Below are 16,408 nucleotides of genomic sequence, written 5' to 3'. Positions count from 1 at the left end.
CTGATGAACCCATGTTGGTTGCCCCTAAGCATAACCTCCCCCGCTGGCCCCTCATGGACATGTGCTATGATAATTCTCTCAGAAAGCTTCCCCAGGATCGAGGTAAGACTAACTGGCCTGTAGTTTCCCGGGTCCTCCTTCCCCCCCTTTTTGAAGATGGGAACCACATTGGCCCTCTTCCAGTCCCCTGACACCACACCAGAGCACCATGAGTGCTCACAGAGCCGTGCCATGGGTCCTGCAATGTCTTCAGCTAATTCCCTCAGCACTCTGGGGTGGAGATTGTCAGGACCAGTTGATTAATATATGTCCAGTCCCTCCAGAAGTGTATTTGAGACTCTCTTTAAAAAACAGAAGGTTGGGGGAAGCTTTTATTGAGCCACGTGGTTCTGATAGGGACTGCTGCAGAAATTGCCAGGAGGCTGCCAGCAATTTGCCAAATGACTTACCATGGCTCATATGTTCTTCCACTAACTGAGAGGTAGTTGTTATTCTGAGGAAGGCAAAAGACAGGGCAAAGTGACATGTTATAGACTAATGTGTTTGGAAATGCATAAGCTTTTGTATTGGGTATCCAGGTTGTAGCTGTATTGGTTTAGAGGATTTTTTAAAAATGAAATCTTCATATTTTCCCAAGCAGGAAGCTACTGTGACCACCTGAAACGTGAGATCCTGCTCCTGCCTTTGTTTCAAGGTAATCGCAGATCCTCACAGGAGGCAAGAGGCTGCATGCCAGCTATGAACTGACAGGAGTTTTCCATCTATTGACTCCTCTGTGAAATCCCATGAAATATGAACTTTCATTTCTACCCAGGAGACCTTTTACAATCTTTTCTCTAATGCCTGATGAAGAAAGTTTGTGCCCGAAAGCTTGCAATTAAAGACTTTTTTTTGCAAAAATCTTGTTAGTCTAATAAAAGATACCATCTTTATTACAAGTCCTGATTGCCTTTAAGCTTTTATAGGCAACTATGTTATCAGAAGCCATTCATAGTATCTGATGAAGCAGGCAGTTGCATATGAAAGCTTATGTATTTCTAAATAAGTTAGTCAAAAGGTGCCACTCTGCCCTGCCTTCTACATATTTCCATTTTAGATTTAATAATGATCTCTTTGCCTGTATGTACTATATGCATACTTGCCCAACATCTCTTCAAAAGTTTGTACCTTCACAGAGGAGTTCTCACATTAATTCCTGTGTTGTTAGGCTGGATAGAAACAAATGTCTTAGTTCAGATTATATTCAGGGGTTCTTCCATGTTATATAAATCAGGGAGAGAGCCAGTTTTTGGGGCTTTCTCTTTCCATTTCTTTTTAATGACACTGGCTTCTCCTGTTGCTTTTGAGAATGTGCGAACTAATTTTTTTTTTGTGGGAGGAGGGAATTAAATGGCACATCTCCTCCATGACACTTCCTTCACAGTAGTTGTAATTCAAGATGGGGAATCATATAATCCTGGGAACTGCAGGAGGAAAAAGTTATTTACTCTGCTATCCCCTGACATTTTTGGGGTGGAGGGTGACTACACTAAAGTTTTAACTGGCCATAGATTGCATTTGTAAGGGAGAGGTCTGTTAGCATGAGCGGATCTAGGATTTTGAAGAGGGTTGGACAGATTGTGTGGCATATCATTACATATAACACAGCACATATTTTTCTCCAGTTAAAGTGAAACTAGGTGCTTTACTATTATACTAGGTACTAGCCCAATATTCAGTTTAATATCAAAGCGAAAACAAATGTAACTATTAGAATGTGCACTAATTTGCTAGAATATATTTAAGTTTAAAAAAAAATACAACTAGGCAAAATATAGCCAAAATATTCAAAGATTTTATGTCTTCAGTCTTGTAGTCATTATAATTAAATATACGTCTCTTATTCAGCTTTCTAAAACAAAATCTAGCCTTCTTGGCCACCTTGATAGTGCCTCCAATGCTTTACTGTCAGCCATTTCTACACCTGAGTTAATAGTACCATTTTCTGTTTAAAGATTTTAGCTAGGGCTAAAAACGGTCTGCAGAGCTGTGAAATAGAAGAAGGACATTACCAGGCATGGCTAACAGACAGCAAAAGTGCAGAAGGTTGGTTTGAATGGTGGAACATCAAGAGGATTAAAAAGGGTAGAAGGTCCTTAACACCTGTGTAGTGGAGAGAAATTAACGGGCATCAGGGAAATGATAATGAGCTATGAAGTCAATTGACTCTCTCAACACTGCCTAAATAGAAATGTTGCTACCCCTCCTAGCCAGTTGGTTTTAATGTTTGGGTGGAACAGGAATCAAAGGTGGAAGAGATGCAAATGCACCAGGACACGCCCTGCATCTGCCCCTGTCTGTTAGCTATTGGATAGTTGGTTCTGACAGCTGGAGAATTGTACAACCTTTAACAGGTCTTAGGTGGCTATTTCAGACTTTGTGATTCTTTTACATTTCTATCTGTTTTAGGATGTGGTTTTTGTAGTGCTTATCAGTGTGAGAAACTGTGATAGCAACAGGTAGATCTGGGTTCTTTGAAGATGTGTGAATCCAGAGCCTGAGGCACAAAAGTTTAGCTTGTGTGTTTCCTTTATGGTATAGCTCTTCTGACGATAAAAAAAAAAATTTAAAAATTAAAAATTAGGAAAACTGTATTAGAAAGGGCCCATAACTTAGACACCTGGATATGGTGCTAAGAAAAGTACTGGAGAATTGCCAGAACATTTTCTTAAACTTTATAAAGGACCCTGGGGGTGAAAACACTGTCACCTGAAGTCTCATATGTAGATTTTGAGCAATTTGAGGGTCCATCTTTGCATTCCATGTTTGTATAATGTCTAACACAATGGGGTGCTAGTCCATGACTGGGGGGTGGCAGGCACCGAGGCAATACAGACAATCATATTATTCAAGGTTTTAGGTGTGGTTTAGATAAGGAGCCTCATGAAGAGAGGGAGGAGTGATGTTTTGAGGAATTATCAATGCCCTTCAGATTTCTTCCCCTTTGCCCACTGGTTTTAAATCTAGCTTAGGTTAGCAATGTGAAAAAAAATAATTTCCCTTCTCTGGCTCTTGTGGTTCCTACTTCCCTGCAACTTCATAGAGTGGCTTTATGCCATAACTGAACCACTGAGAATATAGGCTGTTCAGCTGCTTCTCTATAACATTCCTATAACCACAGGTGGGGAATTCTGTGCCAGGGAAACCAAGGAGCTGGGCCCAGGGTGGGTATGAATAGTAGTAAGGTCAATTCAATAACACAAAAATATGTCTAGACATCCCATGTTTGGGCTGGAGAGCCTCTGTAATAATCCCTTTTCTCCTGTTCAACTGCTGTTTGTTGTCTTGTGTTATTTTTACCTTGTAAATACTGGGATGGCCTTTTCTGCTCCTTTCTGAGGCAACCCTGGCTGGTAGTGGTGATAACATGGGCTGATACCACTCTGATGATCAGTAGTAGGTGTCTTTCTCAGAAATCGAGCTACAGCGGTCACGGCTGTGTGTTACGCTACAGGGAGGTGAAAACTACAGAGGTTGTGGCCCCTGGTGAGGCCACAAAGCCTGCCAAGTTTCAAGAAGATCGATGCAGGGGTTTGGGTGGAACTGTACTTCAAATTCTTGAAAGCAAAACAGCTGTGACATGAGGTTTGCTGTCACGAATTTGGGGTACAGTTCCCCCCAAACCCCTGCACCGATCTTCTTGCAACTTGGCAGGTGTCATGGTCTCAGCAGAGGCCACAATCTCTGCAAGTTTTATTTAAATTGTACAAAAACCAACAAAGTTATAGATATTTCATTGATTCCCCATTATACCCTATGGCCGGATCAAAGCAGAAACCCAGTCCAGAGCTCTGGATTGGATCGTGGCCATCTGAACCAGCCAGATCCAAAGCCGGATCGGATCACTCCCGGCTTGCACAGGCCTAGTGGTTTTACCACCTCTGGAGGGAGCTTATTACACAGTCTGGACACCCTGACTGTGAAGAAGTTTTTCTAATGTTTCCCCTGTCTTCCAGGAGTTTGTGGCCATTACTCCTAGTTTTCCCTTTGGAAATTTCAGTACACTCATCCTTTACTGGGAAGGTGTGCCATTTGGTGTGAGTTGTCTTGACTCAGTTAGCAAAAGCCCTCTCTGGGCTGATCACATATACAATGATCTACCATCATCAAGAAGATATTAAAACATTCATACTCTTCTAAGGATCTAGCTACAGAGCTACATAATATAATTTGTTTTTTGTGCTTACCTACTCATTCTCTTTCTTGATGGCTTTGGTAACGTTATAGCAAAAATGTGATACCGATCTGATTCATAGAGAAGGTCAGAGTTCTTATGAAGTGTTTAGTTCTTCCCCACTACCTGTTCATGCAAATTTGCAAAACTCCCTAATGATTAAAAATGTCAAATGTGAAGTAATACATTACAAATGGGGCTAACAGGATTCAATATTTATACCAAAAGACAAAAATTATATTTATCCTTATGATTCAAGGCAGAAGCCAATTATTAATTTAGGAATAGCATTAGGAAGAAACTCCCTGTAGGGACAGCTTTCCTAATGCTCTATTATGAAGTTGCTTGCAGCTGCTTCTGAACACCTGGTCTTAGCTGCTGTTGGAGTCAGGATACTGTATTACCTGGGCAGCAAGTATGACTTGTGACAACTTCCACGGTCCTAAATTGTGGCTGGACAGTTTAAACACCGCGCGTGTCAATTTTGTCTTTTTGGTGATAAGTACAAAGGGGCTTAGCATCCTATTTCCATTTTCGGATGGGGAAGTTGAGGTACAAAGGTAAAGTCACTTGCCCAAGGTCTCCCAAGCAACCAGTGTTGGACCAGGGAAATGATTCGTCAAGGAACCATTAGACAAGGGATGTAGTGGTCTGTAGGAGGAATGCACTGCAATCTCTCTCTCAAAGTGAAGCTCCACTCAGAAGAGTGACAATATGACACTGTCACCAGCCAGCTCACAATCTCTTACCTGTGTATTTGGAAGCATATCTGTTTCTAGATAGGTAGATATCCCTGTCCTTCTCAACCAGGATGCCATAGCAGCCTGGGGCATCTTACGATTCTTTCTAATGCGTCAGGGGGTATCACACCGTGTTAGCGCTGTTGTGCAAACAGGATTCATAAGATAAACTGGGAAATGTCAAGTAGGAAACCATACTGTTAAAAACACACAGAGTTGTTATTGTCTTCTGAGTTCTTTGCAAGAGAAGAATTGCTCTGTTATTTTTCAGTAGTCAAAAAATGAGAAAAAAATAAGAGCTGGCATTTGCTGAGAGGTGCTTTGAGTCTAACAATGTGTCCCTTGAGTTTAAAAAGATTAAGAACCATTGGTATAGTCTGCTGATCTATGCAAATTGAATACAGCACTATAGACTTGTACTGAAAACCTTCAAGCTAAAAAAAGGCTGTTTATGCAGCATGGATGCAGAGTGGTCAAGGTGTTGACTGGTGTTTACTGTTCCACTTCTTTTTAAAGTGAGTCTCTACTTTCACTTCAGGTTTTTTCCTCCCTTTTTTTCTTGAGAGGGCAGCAGTTCTTATAGTAGAGTCCTATTGACTTGTGGTTGAACTGTGTTCAGTGCAGGTTCAACTCCAGCTGTTATGGAGATGTTCTAACAGTCTTAAGCTCCTGTTACTTTAATGAGAGAAAAGGCAGCAGACAGAGCCTAGCCAGCCACAGCAGCAAAGAAACACTGTTGCCTACGTAAGGAGCTGCCCATTAGATGACAGGGCACACCTAAAGCTTATAGGGGGACTCTGCTAGGGGGCAGTTGGCTGCAAGGGAATAGGCAGCTAGGGCAAAGCCAGCTTCAGCACCAGGAGGCTGCTAAAGCAGCAGTCAAGCTGCTGTGGCAGCCAGCCTTCAGGCCCTAAAGAGAAACTCCTGCTTAGCTAGAGTGCTATCTGACCAGAAGGGGCATGGCTTAGGCTGCATGTAAGCCCAGGGCCCAGCAAGATGCAGAATGAGAAGCTCTCAGCCACAGATTGCAGGAAGGAGCTCTGCTGACCCCTTGAATCCCCTGCGGATGCAAGTAAGGTGCTGAAGACTTGCTCTCGGGAGATATTACCCAAGGCAAGGGGAGGCATGGCTGCTCTAACAGTAAGCCACTGTTGATGTTTGGACTCAGCTTGGATTTAGTTTGTTACAGCCAGTAAACTTACTCCTTTGTTACAGTTCAGTCTGGTGGTTTGGGTTAGGAGCTATCAGAAGTTGGCAGAGGTCCCAGTGCTGCTTGAGGGTGGGTGTCCTGAGCCCACCAGGGGATAGGAGCCTCAGACATGGAGTGGGCTTTGGCCCCAAAGTAGGCAGTAGCCAAGAGAGAAGGTAGCCTAGCTCTGGCAGAAGCCAAACAGAGCTCAGTAGAGAGAGCCAAAGGAGGCTCAGTGTCCAGAGTAGGGCAAAGACAGAGCCAGGGGCCCAGACAGGAAATGCCAGAATAGGCTCAGCACCCTGAACTGGGTGGAGAGCGCCCAGAGCAGAGTGGAGACAGGGCCAGGGACTGAGACAAGATGCAGCCAGGAACCTGAGCTGCGCTTAAATTTAACAGTAATCCTGGCATCAATCAAACTCACCACCTAAAGGTTTGTTCACATACACTAGGCTCATGCAGATATTTTCCCATGCTTACCAGAATATTTAGTCCCTGTTCAGTCATAACATTGGGCTGCTTTGCTGTATATTTATCACTGATCTTTGTATTGCAAATTATTTTACAATAAACCAAAAAAGCCCTGAATTTAAGTCTGCTAGTGGTTGCATTACATTGTACAAAGACAGATTTGCAGTGCAAATTCATAAAAAGAAAATTAAATTCTGTAACAAACTACTGTTCTAGCCAAAATTGTTGTGGGGGTTGTTGAAATTCAGCACTGTGGCTTGCTTTCGAAGGTACTGACAACAAATTGCCTATTGAGGAAATCTCAACTACTTAACCTTTTCTACATCAAACTGAAGCTTTGATCACTTTAATTTCCTATGCACAGTAGCTTGCAGAATCTTCAAAGTGGAGACTTTCCAGCATAGCTACAAATGATTGGCAAATTCTTTTGAACCAAAACCGAGTAGGTGGCTTTTGGTAAAATGTAGGAACCTTACATCTGTGGTTCTGCTGGTTCGTCAGCCCTTTCATGATGAAATCCATTACTCACCTCTAAAAAGTACAATTCATCTTCACGGTGTTGTGCCTGTGGACATAAATGAAATGGGCGACTATTGCATTTGTTGTTTTATGCAGTAGAATTATCCCATCCCCTTAGGAAACAAATAATAATGGAATTATTTTATTTTATTTTTTCCAAAGAAAAATCAACCACATTTTTAAAGACTCTGTATGTATTTTAAAATCAAGTTTAATTAAGCTTGGCATCTCTCGTGGTAGGAAATCCTCTACTTGTATCATTGTCATCATTTGTATCATCATCAGCTTCTTAACTGGCTTCTTCATTTCTTATGTATAGAGTTCCACTCTTTCCATTGTGGTTTTGTTAGTGATTTCAAGACTTTAGATAAAAATTAACATGTTCTTCCAGGTAATTTAGGTTTTGATAAATAGTTTTTTTTCTGCTGGGAAGACTATTCTGGCAATTTTTTGACCACATTTAGAAGGAGAAAGGAAGTGCTTAATACCCCAGAAAGACTGTTAGTAAAATGTGGACTACTGTTAGGGCATTATGAGAGTCAATATTATACTAGCAGATGTATCAGAAGCAGCTGTGCTGCAAAAGGAGTTTGCTTGCCATGGTTTGTTTTATGTTCTGTTGCACACTGATGCAGTAACTGGGCATAGATCAAAAGGGAAATGTTTAGGTTAGTTGTAGCTATTCTTCCTGTGTCTGTGATCAAGATGTTAGCACCTACTTCTTGAGGCTTGTGGTGGAGGTATTTAGATGAACAATACAGAAAGGAAGAGGGGTGCTCATCTCCTGCTTTTGGTGGTAATCCAATAATAATTTTGGTGGGGGATTAGGAGCAGGTGGGGCTGGTGTGCCAGAATGCAGGAGGTGACAAGAGAATGAGAACTGAGTAGAGAGTACTCTTCCTCCCCCATCCTACACTTGTTTAGTTTTAATTTTTCAACCTCTTACTTGTGGCCTTGCAGATTTCTCGCCGAATCGCCATGTGTTTTTGTGTTTTGAGATTTTTCCCCCTCCTCCCTCCCACTCCCCAATAATAGGAGCTTGCTCATTTGTGCATTGTAGTACACACTAGGGAGCCAGCACTGGTGGCATGGAGGAGACAACGAAACTTAAGATCCTTGTTCCTCTTGGCCTGCCAGCACTGTTTTTTTCCTCTGGTCCAACTTCTGCCTATGCTTTCAGTGCATGGAGCTTGATCAGTAGGGAGAGCCAATTTATCTTTTAACAGTCATACCTTTTTCCCATGTGCTGTGGTTTCAAAAAAACCACTCTCAGCATGCAGGTCATGTTTAACAGTGCAAGATTCAAATTTGTCCATAAGTATGCTAGGGGAACCAAAGCTAAGTACATCTCTTGGTCAATTTTCTAAATAGGTCCAGTGACCTAGTTGGTCAGTGCGACTCTGTCAGTTCAGCTTTGTTTACTTAAAATGATTGGACAGGGCTGTGCAAAATGGGCCTTATTCGATTCAGATTTGGCTTGAATTGGTGACAGTGATTCAATCCGTTAATTCAGATCACTGTCCCTGATTTGATTCGGCTGAATCTGAAGATTCACTGCTGATTTGGTGAATCAGCTATTCAGACATAGTCACAGCTTTAAAAACATTTTTTCTACATACTTTGAGGGAGCAGCGTGGCTCGTGATCACTGTGGAGCTGGGGCACATGGAGCATCCCACATGGAGGGTTCCAAATTGATTCAGTGAGATTAAAGGGTCCTCTAATTTGATTTGGATTTGGAGATTCAGCCTCTGAATTGGGCCGAATCACCACCAAATTGTTTTAATTGCAGGCTTTCAGAAAGCTTTAATTGCAAGCCTTAATTTCAACTTTTTTTTTGCAAAAATCTTGTTGGTTTAATAAAAGATGTCATATCTACTACGAGTCCTGATTGCCTTATGCAACAAATGGCCTTTTTGTAGAAATAGGTGTTAGTGTTACGGTTAACATCTCAAGAATATCAAATGCATATTTTTCCTGAGGAAAGGGGAACGGAGTCTCCAGTTTTTTGTGAAACATCAGTCAAATGATATTGATGATCGTCAAGCAAAAGAAAACAATCTTTACACTCGTTTAGCTTTTCCTTTCACTCTGTAGTGTTAATCTTACTGTCAATCTCACTGAATACTCATTCCATCATCTTTGTTTTTGGTGGAAGCAGATAAAATATTACTCTGTATAGCAATATCTCCTAAATAAATGTTGTTGATTATTGAAAGGAAAAATAAGGAAATGATTGTTCTGATGAAGTGAAAATTGCACTTATTACAGTGTCTTGTAAGTTTATTTTGGGACACCAAAAATCTGATGTAAAGGCTGCTATATGTGATCATTTTATATATGCCCTATGTTGCCTGGAAGCAATGTTAGTATATCCAAAGGAACTTAAAGACCTCTCAAGATGACTTGAAACAAAACCAATCTAACAAGATGGTATGAAAACATTTATTAGGTGCAACAGTTGAATCAACGGTAGAGATGACTGGCACTGTTACTGGTGGAGCACTGATACAGCGCTTGCTGTGCACGTCTCAGAAACTGAAATGTTCTCTCCCTCCATTACATAAGTGAAAAAAATCCTTGTCCTTTATTGTATGTTCTAAGGATAGATAATGCACTTATGTTGCATTCTATCCTGATTTTAATAGGACACAGCTTTAGGGAGAGGAACGTTCTTTTCCTTTAAGTATGTTAAATATAATAAAATGACTCCTGCCTCAATGTTTAGATCAAGATCAGAACTGTCCCAGTCTGGAGATATTAGATTTATGCTACTAATGGAGGCTCAGCCAAATTTTATGTCAGGTTCTGGATTTGAACTCTTTCACATATTGATGGATTGATTGAATTTGAGGTTCCAGTACGAGTCCATGACACTTTCACATCTGAAGGCTCTCTTTGCCTTTAGTTTTCTTCATCTTTAAAATAAGGATAATGACGCAGACCTTTGAGAATGTGCTTTGAGAACTCCATGGTGATGATGATGATGGATAGCAGAGCGGTTTTAGTAGGGATTTGCACATCTGCATGCTCTGAGGAGGAAGATGATGTCCAGGAAATAAATCATAAATCAAGAAAACTCTCTTCACAGTGATGTTGAATCCAACCAATAAGCAAGTTGCCCTTTAATGAGTTTGAACAGTCTGAGAAGCAGCGTGTTGTTCCAGGAAGAGCAGATCAACGCAATTCTTCAGTACTGCTGGACTGGTTGTACAGTTCATTAAAGAAATCAGTGGGGATTGTGGAGGCTGTTCGTAGACTTTATGACACAATGTTGGTGTTTTGCTTCTGAGTAAGGAATCTGCGGCTAATCAGTTATTCACCCACTAAGATTCATGTTATTCTGATATATATTATTATTCAAAACAGTTAAAAATTTCCTAGCACCAACTGACTAGTCTGTCACCAACCATTGATGTCCCTATTCAAGTGGCACAGACAGCCTCCACATCAGTAGCACACAGCAGACTGGGGTTGGGAGCAGGCAGTACAGTGGTAGATAGGACAGGCAACAGAAAAAAGAGCAACAGGTTAGGTAAGGACACTCAGGGAGGGTGTGGAGCTTATGTGCAGCATGTCTGCCATAAAGGTTGCCTTCCTACTACATTCTGTTCCTGATGGCATGGCTTTCATTCTTACTTAAAAGTTGCCAAAAATGTGATGTGGTGCCACAAAGAGTTTGAATGCTTTTATTAACCCTGAAACGCTTGAAATCTTACAATTCTTGTATGACTTGTTTTTCTTTATGCATTTATTTAAATGTTTTTTTTCAATGAGCAATTTAACTAGTGTTGCTACATTACTTTTGATTTTTAACAATAACTAATTGCCTTTTAATTATGTGTCTGTATATGGAAGCTGGTAGGCACTGGGTTCCCTGTTTTGGTACTTTCAGCAGATAACAGGGAGTCAGTGAATTTGTGAAGCAAGTCAAGGAGTCCTGGCTGGACTGCTGAAAGAAAAGAGAAACTGAGTGATCTAAAATGAAGAACTAGATGGAAACCCCAGTTCAATGATCTGGAAATAGCTCTTGACTGAGAAGGGAACCCAGGCTACAATGGTTAAGGGGCTTCACTGCACAAATGGGCCAAGTATAATGTGGTATTGTTTTTCAGAATGAAACTTTTATTCTTGCAAATTCTCCTTCATCAACCCAAAAGAAAAATGCAGTCACATAAGCTTCTTCTTCAGAAAAAACTGTTGAATTATCCCCAAGTTGGTTTTTTTCATCAGTAAGACTAGTGTCTTTTTCAGATGATTTTAAAGTCAACTGAATGGAGAACTATATGCTATATAAAGTAACACTGGTATTCTTTGGAACTGTGGTGTAAAATTTATAGTCCAAGAATGACTCATTCAAGCTTCTGCCCTATTCTTTCATGGTTCTGTAGGCAAAAGACATATTGCAGATTGCTGCATTATTACAATAATGTCTTTATGTACATGTACAGAGGGGGGCTAAAGATAGTTGTGGCTAATCTAAATGTTGCCACCTTTCATTGTCTTTCTTTATTCGTGTAACTGATACATATAAACTGATTTTTATAACAGATATTTTATAACAGGATATCTTACTATTTGAACTTTTGCCCTATTACAAAAGCTCAAAAGCTTTAGTTCTAGGGTTTTTTTTGTTTTGTTTTAAAATATATTTAAACAAAGGCACTTTCACTTGAAAAACATGACTGCAACCAAGCTGTTTCAAATGATTCATACAGGATCCACAGTAGGATTTTTTCAAATGATTTTTATTTAAAAATATTTTTACTAGCATCCATGATAGTAATAACATAAAACTGCTGCTGTACATAGCAAAATAGTGGATTCTTTTAAAAAGGCAATTCATGCATCTTTGTATATACATATATAGTAAAACATAATGTGTGATGTAGGTCTTGGTGAATGTTGCCCTCTTGAATATGCATCATGTCAGTTTTATTAGTGCCAAAGAATGTATTTATTGTCAATGAAATACTCAATGGCAAGGTATGCTTCTTAATTATGCCCTTAAGAATCTGGTCTAGTAAATACTGTGCAAGTAAAATGACTGGATTAGGCTTGGTACCTCAAACATGGTAACGGATGATCTTTATTCTCAGATATGCTCAGAAGATTTCTAAAATATTTGGTGATGGCTAAAGGATCCCCTCCTCTTCCAAGCAGAGCCTTGTCACGGTGCTGATGGGGGGTGGAGGTAGAGGGAAAGCATAATGTAGCACTGTAGAGACAGCTGTTGCTGCTATTTGGCACTTATTTAGTATAGTATGAAATGAAGTTTACATTTCCAGAGTCTCCTGATAGGTTTTGCTTCATAAACATTCACCCTTTCTTTCATTACATTCATAAAATCCAGAAGCAGAAGTCAAAGCTGTAAAGCACTTGCTTATTTTTAAATGTGCATCTGCTCAGTTTAAGTGAGAGTCATCTTAATGGTCTAATGTTTGTCAGTTTTTTGTTTTCTTGTACCTGTGGTAGTGGGTCTGACATATCTTACAGAGCATCTTGATCACCAGTAGATTGTGTGTGGAATGAACTGGAAGACTCGGTGTGGTAAGCAATATGAAATCCACAGCGTTTACAAAGCTTTCCAGGTAAGGACCAACTCTTAAAAAGCAGGTGAATGTACTTCTTGAATTTTTCACCCATAAAGAAATATATAACTGGATTGACACAGCAATGGAAAAAGCTTAAGCTTTCAGTTGCTTGCATTGCATAATCCACATTTGTGCTGATTTGACACCCTGTAATAACACCTATGTCTAACAGTGACTGTAAGAGAAGCACGATGTTGAAAGGGGTCCAAAAGATAAAAAACACAACCATAACAGTAAAGATCATCTTCACGGCCTTATTCTTTTTCTCATTTCTACAACGCTGTAAAGTCCCAATTATCATTGAGTAACAAAAACCCATAACTATTAAGGGGACCAAGAGCCCTAGTAGATTGATTTCCAAAGAGGAAAAAAGTTTCCAGGTTGCAGAGTTGGCAAGGTACTTTGGTTTGCAGGCAGTATAGTTATGTTCATTTACAGAGTCATTAAATATCAGTTCTGGAATTGAGGCTAAAATGGCTACTACCCATACAATAACACTGGTAAGAAAGCCATAGGTAACAGTCCTTGCTCTCAAGGCAAAAATAGCATGAACTATGGCCAGGTATCTGTCTATGCTCATGAGCATAATAAAAAATACGCCACTGTAAAAGCCAACCAGATAGATCCAAGAAATAATTTTACACCAACTGCCCCCAAAAATCCATTGGTCCACTGCATAATAGGACCAGAAGGGAAGGGAGAACACAAAGAGCAAGTCTGAGATTGCAAGGTTGAGCAGGTAAACATCACTCATACTCTTCAGTCTCTTGTATTTGAACAGGACCACGATAACCAGAGAGTTCCCCACCAAGCCAGACAGGAACACCAAAGTATACAGAATGGGCAGGAACACTGAGCCAAACTGCCGAACACTTTCTTTACTGCAAGGCTTTGGAGCATCATTGTAATTGTCACTGTAATTGTAGTCATATCCAGGGGTGCTGAATGTGTTGAGTATGTCTTGAAATTCAGAACTCATTTTCTAGCTCCTGAGGATGAGAGGATACCAATGTTAATGAAACAAAGTCAACTTTGAAACAAGAATTATTTGAAAAGAGCTCAAAAAGCAGGGAATTATTCAAAGGTCCGATGTACCTCATCAGATGTTTGGAACAGCCTATGTTCCAGAACAATAATAAGGCTTTACCAACTATTTTGGCACAAAAATTTGAGTCTAAGAAATGTTCACTGAAATGTTAGTTGTCACTACGTGCACCTTACCATATCATATAAGATTAGGATGTATGATGAAACTATCATTCCCTCCTGAAATAAAGGCAGTGAGGAAGGCAGAGTTTTAATATGTAGTAAGGATGTAAGAAATGATTGTTCAGACCACAAGCAATTGCATCATAGAAGATGCAGTTCTACATCCAAATGAAAAATAACCAAACTCTCATTATTTCCGTCAGGTTGTTATTCAGCAAACTTCCATGGAATAAAAGCTGAGTAAAATGTAAACAAAGACCTCAGAAATGGAGTTGTTAATTTGAGTTCATTTGTGCCCTTACTAAATTACACCTGCAGGTCACAACATCTCACTTGCATCACATTTCTTCAGTAAGTAGTTTTTTATATGATGAAATGAATAGGGATTTCTTTCATATGCAAATATTTAAAATATATATCTATTTGTAAGATTCCACAGCACAGTTAATGGACATAGTCTAAAAATGCTGTATATGAATGTACACAGTAACATTTTACTTTAGAGCAGATATTATTTTTCAAAGCTTTTTGCAACATAAATGGGGTCTTTCTACATTTCCCCATTTATTTTAAAAGGAGAAGCAGAACAGTGATGTACACAGTGTAGCATTACGCTTTACAGCACGTAGGATTTTTCAAAGCCTTTTGCAAACATGAATTATGTTAAATTTTCCCCCACTCATTTAAAAAGAAAAACAAAAGAAGGATGAGGTTAAATCTGGTATGTAAATGAGGTTTATAAGGTTGCACAGTAAACTAATGATGAACTAAATATTTAATGCCTGATGCATGGTGCATGCTCCAGGTGCACAACAGCTTTCCAACCTGGAGTTCAGTTGTAATTCAGTTAGGCTCAAGTAGAAATCTGTTAAGTTCAAGTAGAAATAATGTAAAGCTTCAAGGAAGAAAACTTTTAAGCTGGTAGTTTAGGAATTTCTTGCAGAGCTACAGTAAATAAACACTAAACAAAACTTAGCTGGGAGCACATTGCTTGGATTCATATACATTTTAGTTACATTTAGAATAGTCTAATTTTTATTTAATTTTTTATAAAGAGAATAAGCACAAGAATTTTATTACACAGATGTTTGAAAATTCTTCAGTTTCAAAGGGATACAACCACAGAAAGCAAATGCATTAATGTACCTGTGTAATTGCATAATGCACTTATAAATAAATAGCATTCTAAATATACAAAATCACTTATCCTCCAATTGCATTTTGCAAATTTTACCTTTTTTCCCCCTCCCCAATTGATTTGGAGAAGCGTCTTTGCCTGAAGGTGCAGGCGTCTCCTGCCTTCTCACTGAGTGACTTGATCTGTGAAGAACTGCATTTACAATGATATAATCTGTGAGGAAGTACAAGGTTTTCACTATCTAGTGATATGTTTTTCTGACAGTTCGCAGGGCTATCATTTCTGAATGGTAGGGGAGAGCAATATGGGAAGTGATCTTTCTTTTTTTTTTTTTTTTATAGATCATTCTTTTCTCTTCTAGTGTGGAATGTTTTGTGGCTTGAATAACGTGGCATTGCGTGTACCATCCCCTTCCCTTTTTCGTGATGGTGTAGACTGCTTTTGCATACAATCACATATGGTTACATTAGTGATTAAGAATATAACTTCTGTGGAAAAATTATATAAAAGTAATGTTCATTTATAGGCTGTAGTGTGATATACCTGATTGTCTGGAAGTTGTTAATCATGGTTCCACCTGAGTATTTCTGCTCTGCTTCTTTTCTTATGCTGGAAATGAGAAAACAAATGCCATGTGACCAGCCACCTCTGAATGGACAATAATCAAATGCTGTGTCAACTGCACTTTGATCTCTGTTGTTAAATAAGCTGTGTCCCAAATAGATTGATGGCAGTGAGAGAGATGGGCAGAAAAAGGTAGCTAGACATATTAGTCTGAAGTCAGGCAGAGGGCAGGGTAGATTCGCATCTTACAGTCTAAGTCAGAGATATGAATAACATAAGCTTGCATGAGCCCAAGCTCATGAAAATTTAAGGTACATATATCTCTGATTTACTGGGTAGTTAGTCTACAACAGAGGTGGGCAATTATTTGGGCCTGCGGGGCACACAGGCAGTTCTGGGGAGCTGCCATAGGCTGGTGAGCATCACTCCCCACCCCAGCAACATACTGGAGCCTGTGTGCCCTGCGGCTCCTCCCTGCCACTGCCAACAGCTCACAGCTCCAGCCCTGACCCCAGCCCATCCGATGCCGGCTCTGGACTGGCCCTTCCTGGAACGGACTGGCCAGAACTCATGTGCACAGCCTGGCCTGCCCTGTGCTTGCTTTGGACTACCCACAGTGGCAGCGCCTGGGCAGAAGCTGCTGCTTGGCATGGGGGAAGAAGCTGCTTGGACCTTCTTGCTACAGCTACTTGGAGCCTGCACCCAAGGTGCCCTGTGGCTCCTTTCTGTGGCTGTCACTGCTGCCTCTGGGCTGCGCAGCGGGCAGCAGTGG

The 16,408-nt window shown here is 40.2% G+C and overlaps 1 protein-coding gene across 1 annotated transcript; it reads right to left on the bottom strand.

Annotated features, from left to right (window-relative positions):
- Positions 1-11,870: 11,870 nt before the first annotated feature.
- Positions 11,871-15,285, bottom strand: CCR4 (C-C motif chemokine receptor 4). Its single transcript, XM_019537621.1, has 2 exons — positions 15,169-15,285; positions 11,871-13,714 (listed from the first exon to the last, which is right to left on the bottom strand). The coding sequence occupies exon 2, from the start codon at positions 13,702-13,704 to the stop codon at positions 12,622-12,624; it is 1,083 nt and encodes a 360-aa protein (XP_019393166.1). The 5' UTR covers positions 13,705-13,714; positions 15,169-15,285; the 3' UTR covers positions 11,871-12,621.
- Positions 15,286-16,408: the final 1,123 nt, after the last annotated feature.

Source organism: Crocodylus porosus, unplaced genomic scaffold (genome assembly GCF_001723895.1).
Source record: "Crocodylus porosus isolate Cpor-Errol unplaced genomic scaffold, CroPor_comp1, whole genome shotgun sequence".
In the NCBI taxonomy this organism is placed as follows: domain Eukaryota; kingdom Metazoa; phylum Chordata; order Crocodylia; family Crocodylidae; genus Crocodylus; species Crocodylus porosus.
This window is presented reverse-complemented; position numbering and strand designations above follow the sequence as displayed.

Bases quoted from the DNA above. Each gene is read 5' to 3' on its own strand.
- CCR4 (XM_019537621.1), bottom strand. From the start codon at position 13,704: ATGAGTTCTGAATTTCAAGACATACTCAACACATTCAGCACCCCTGGA.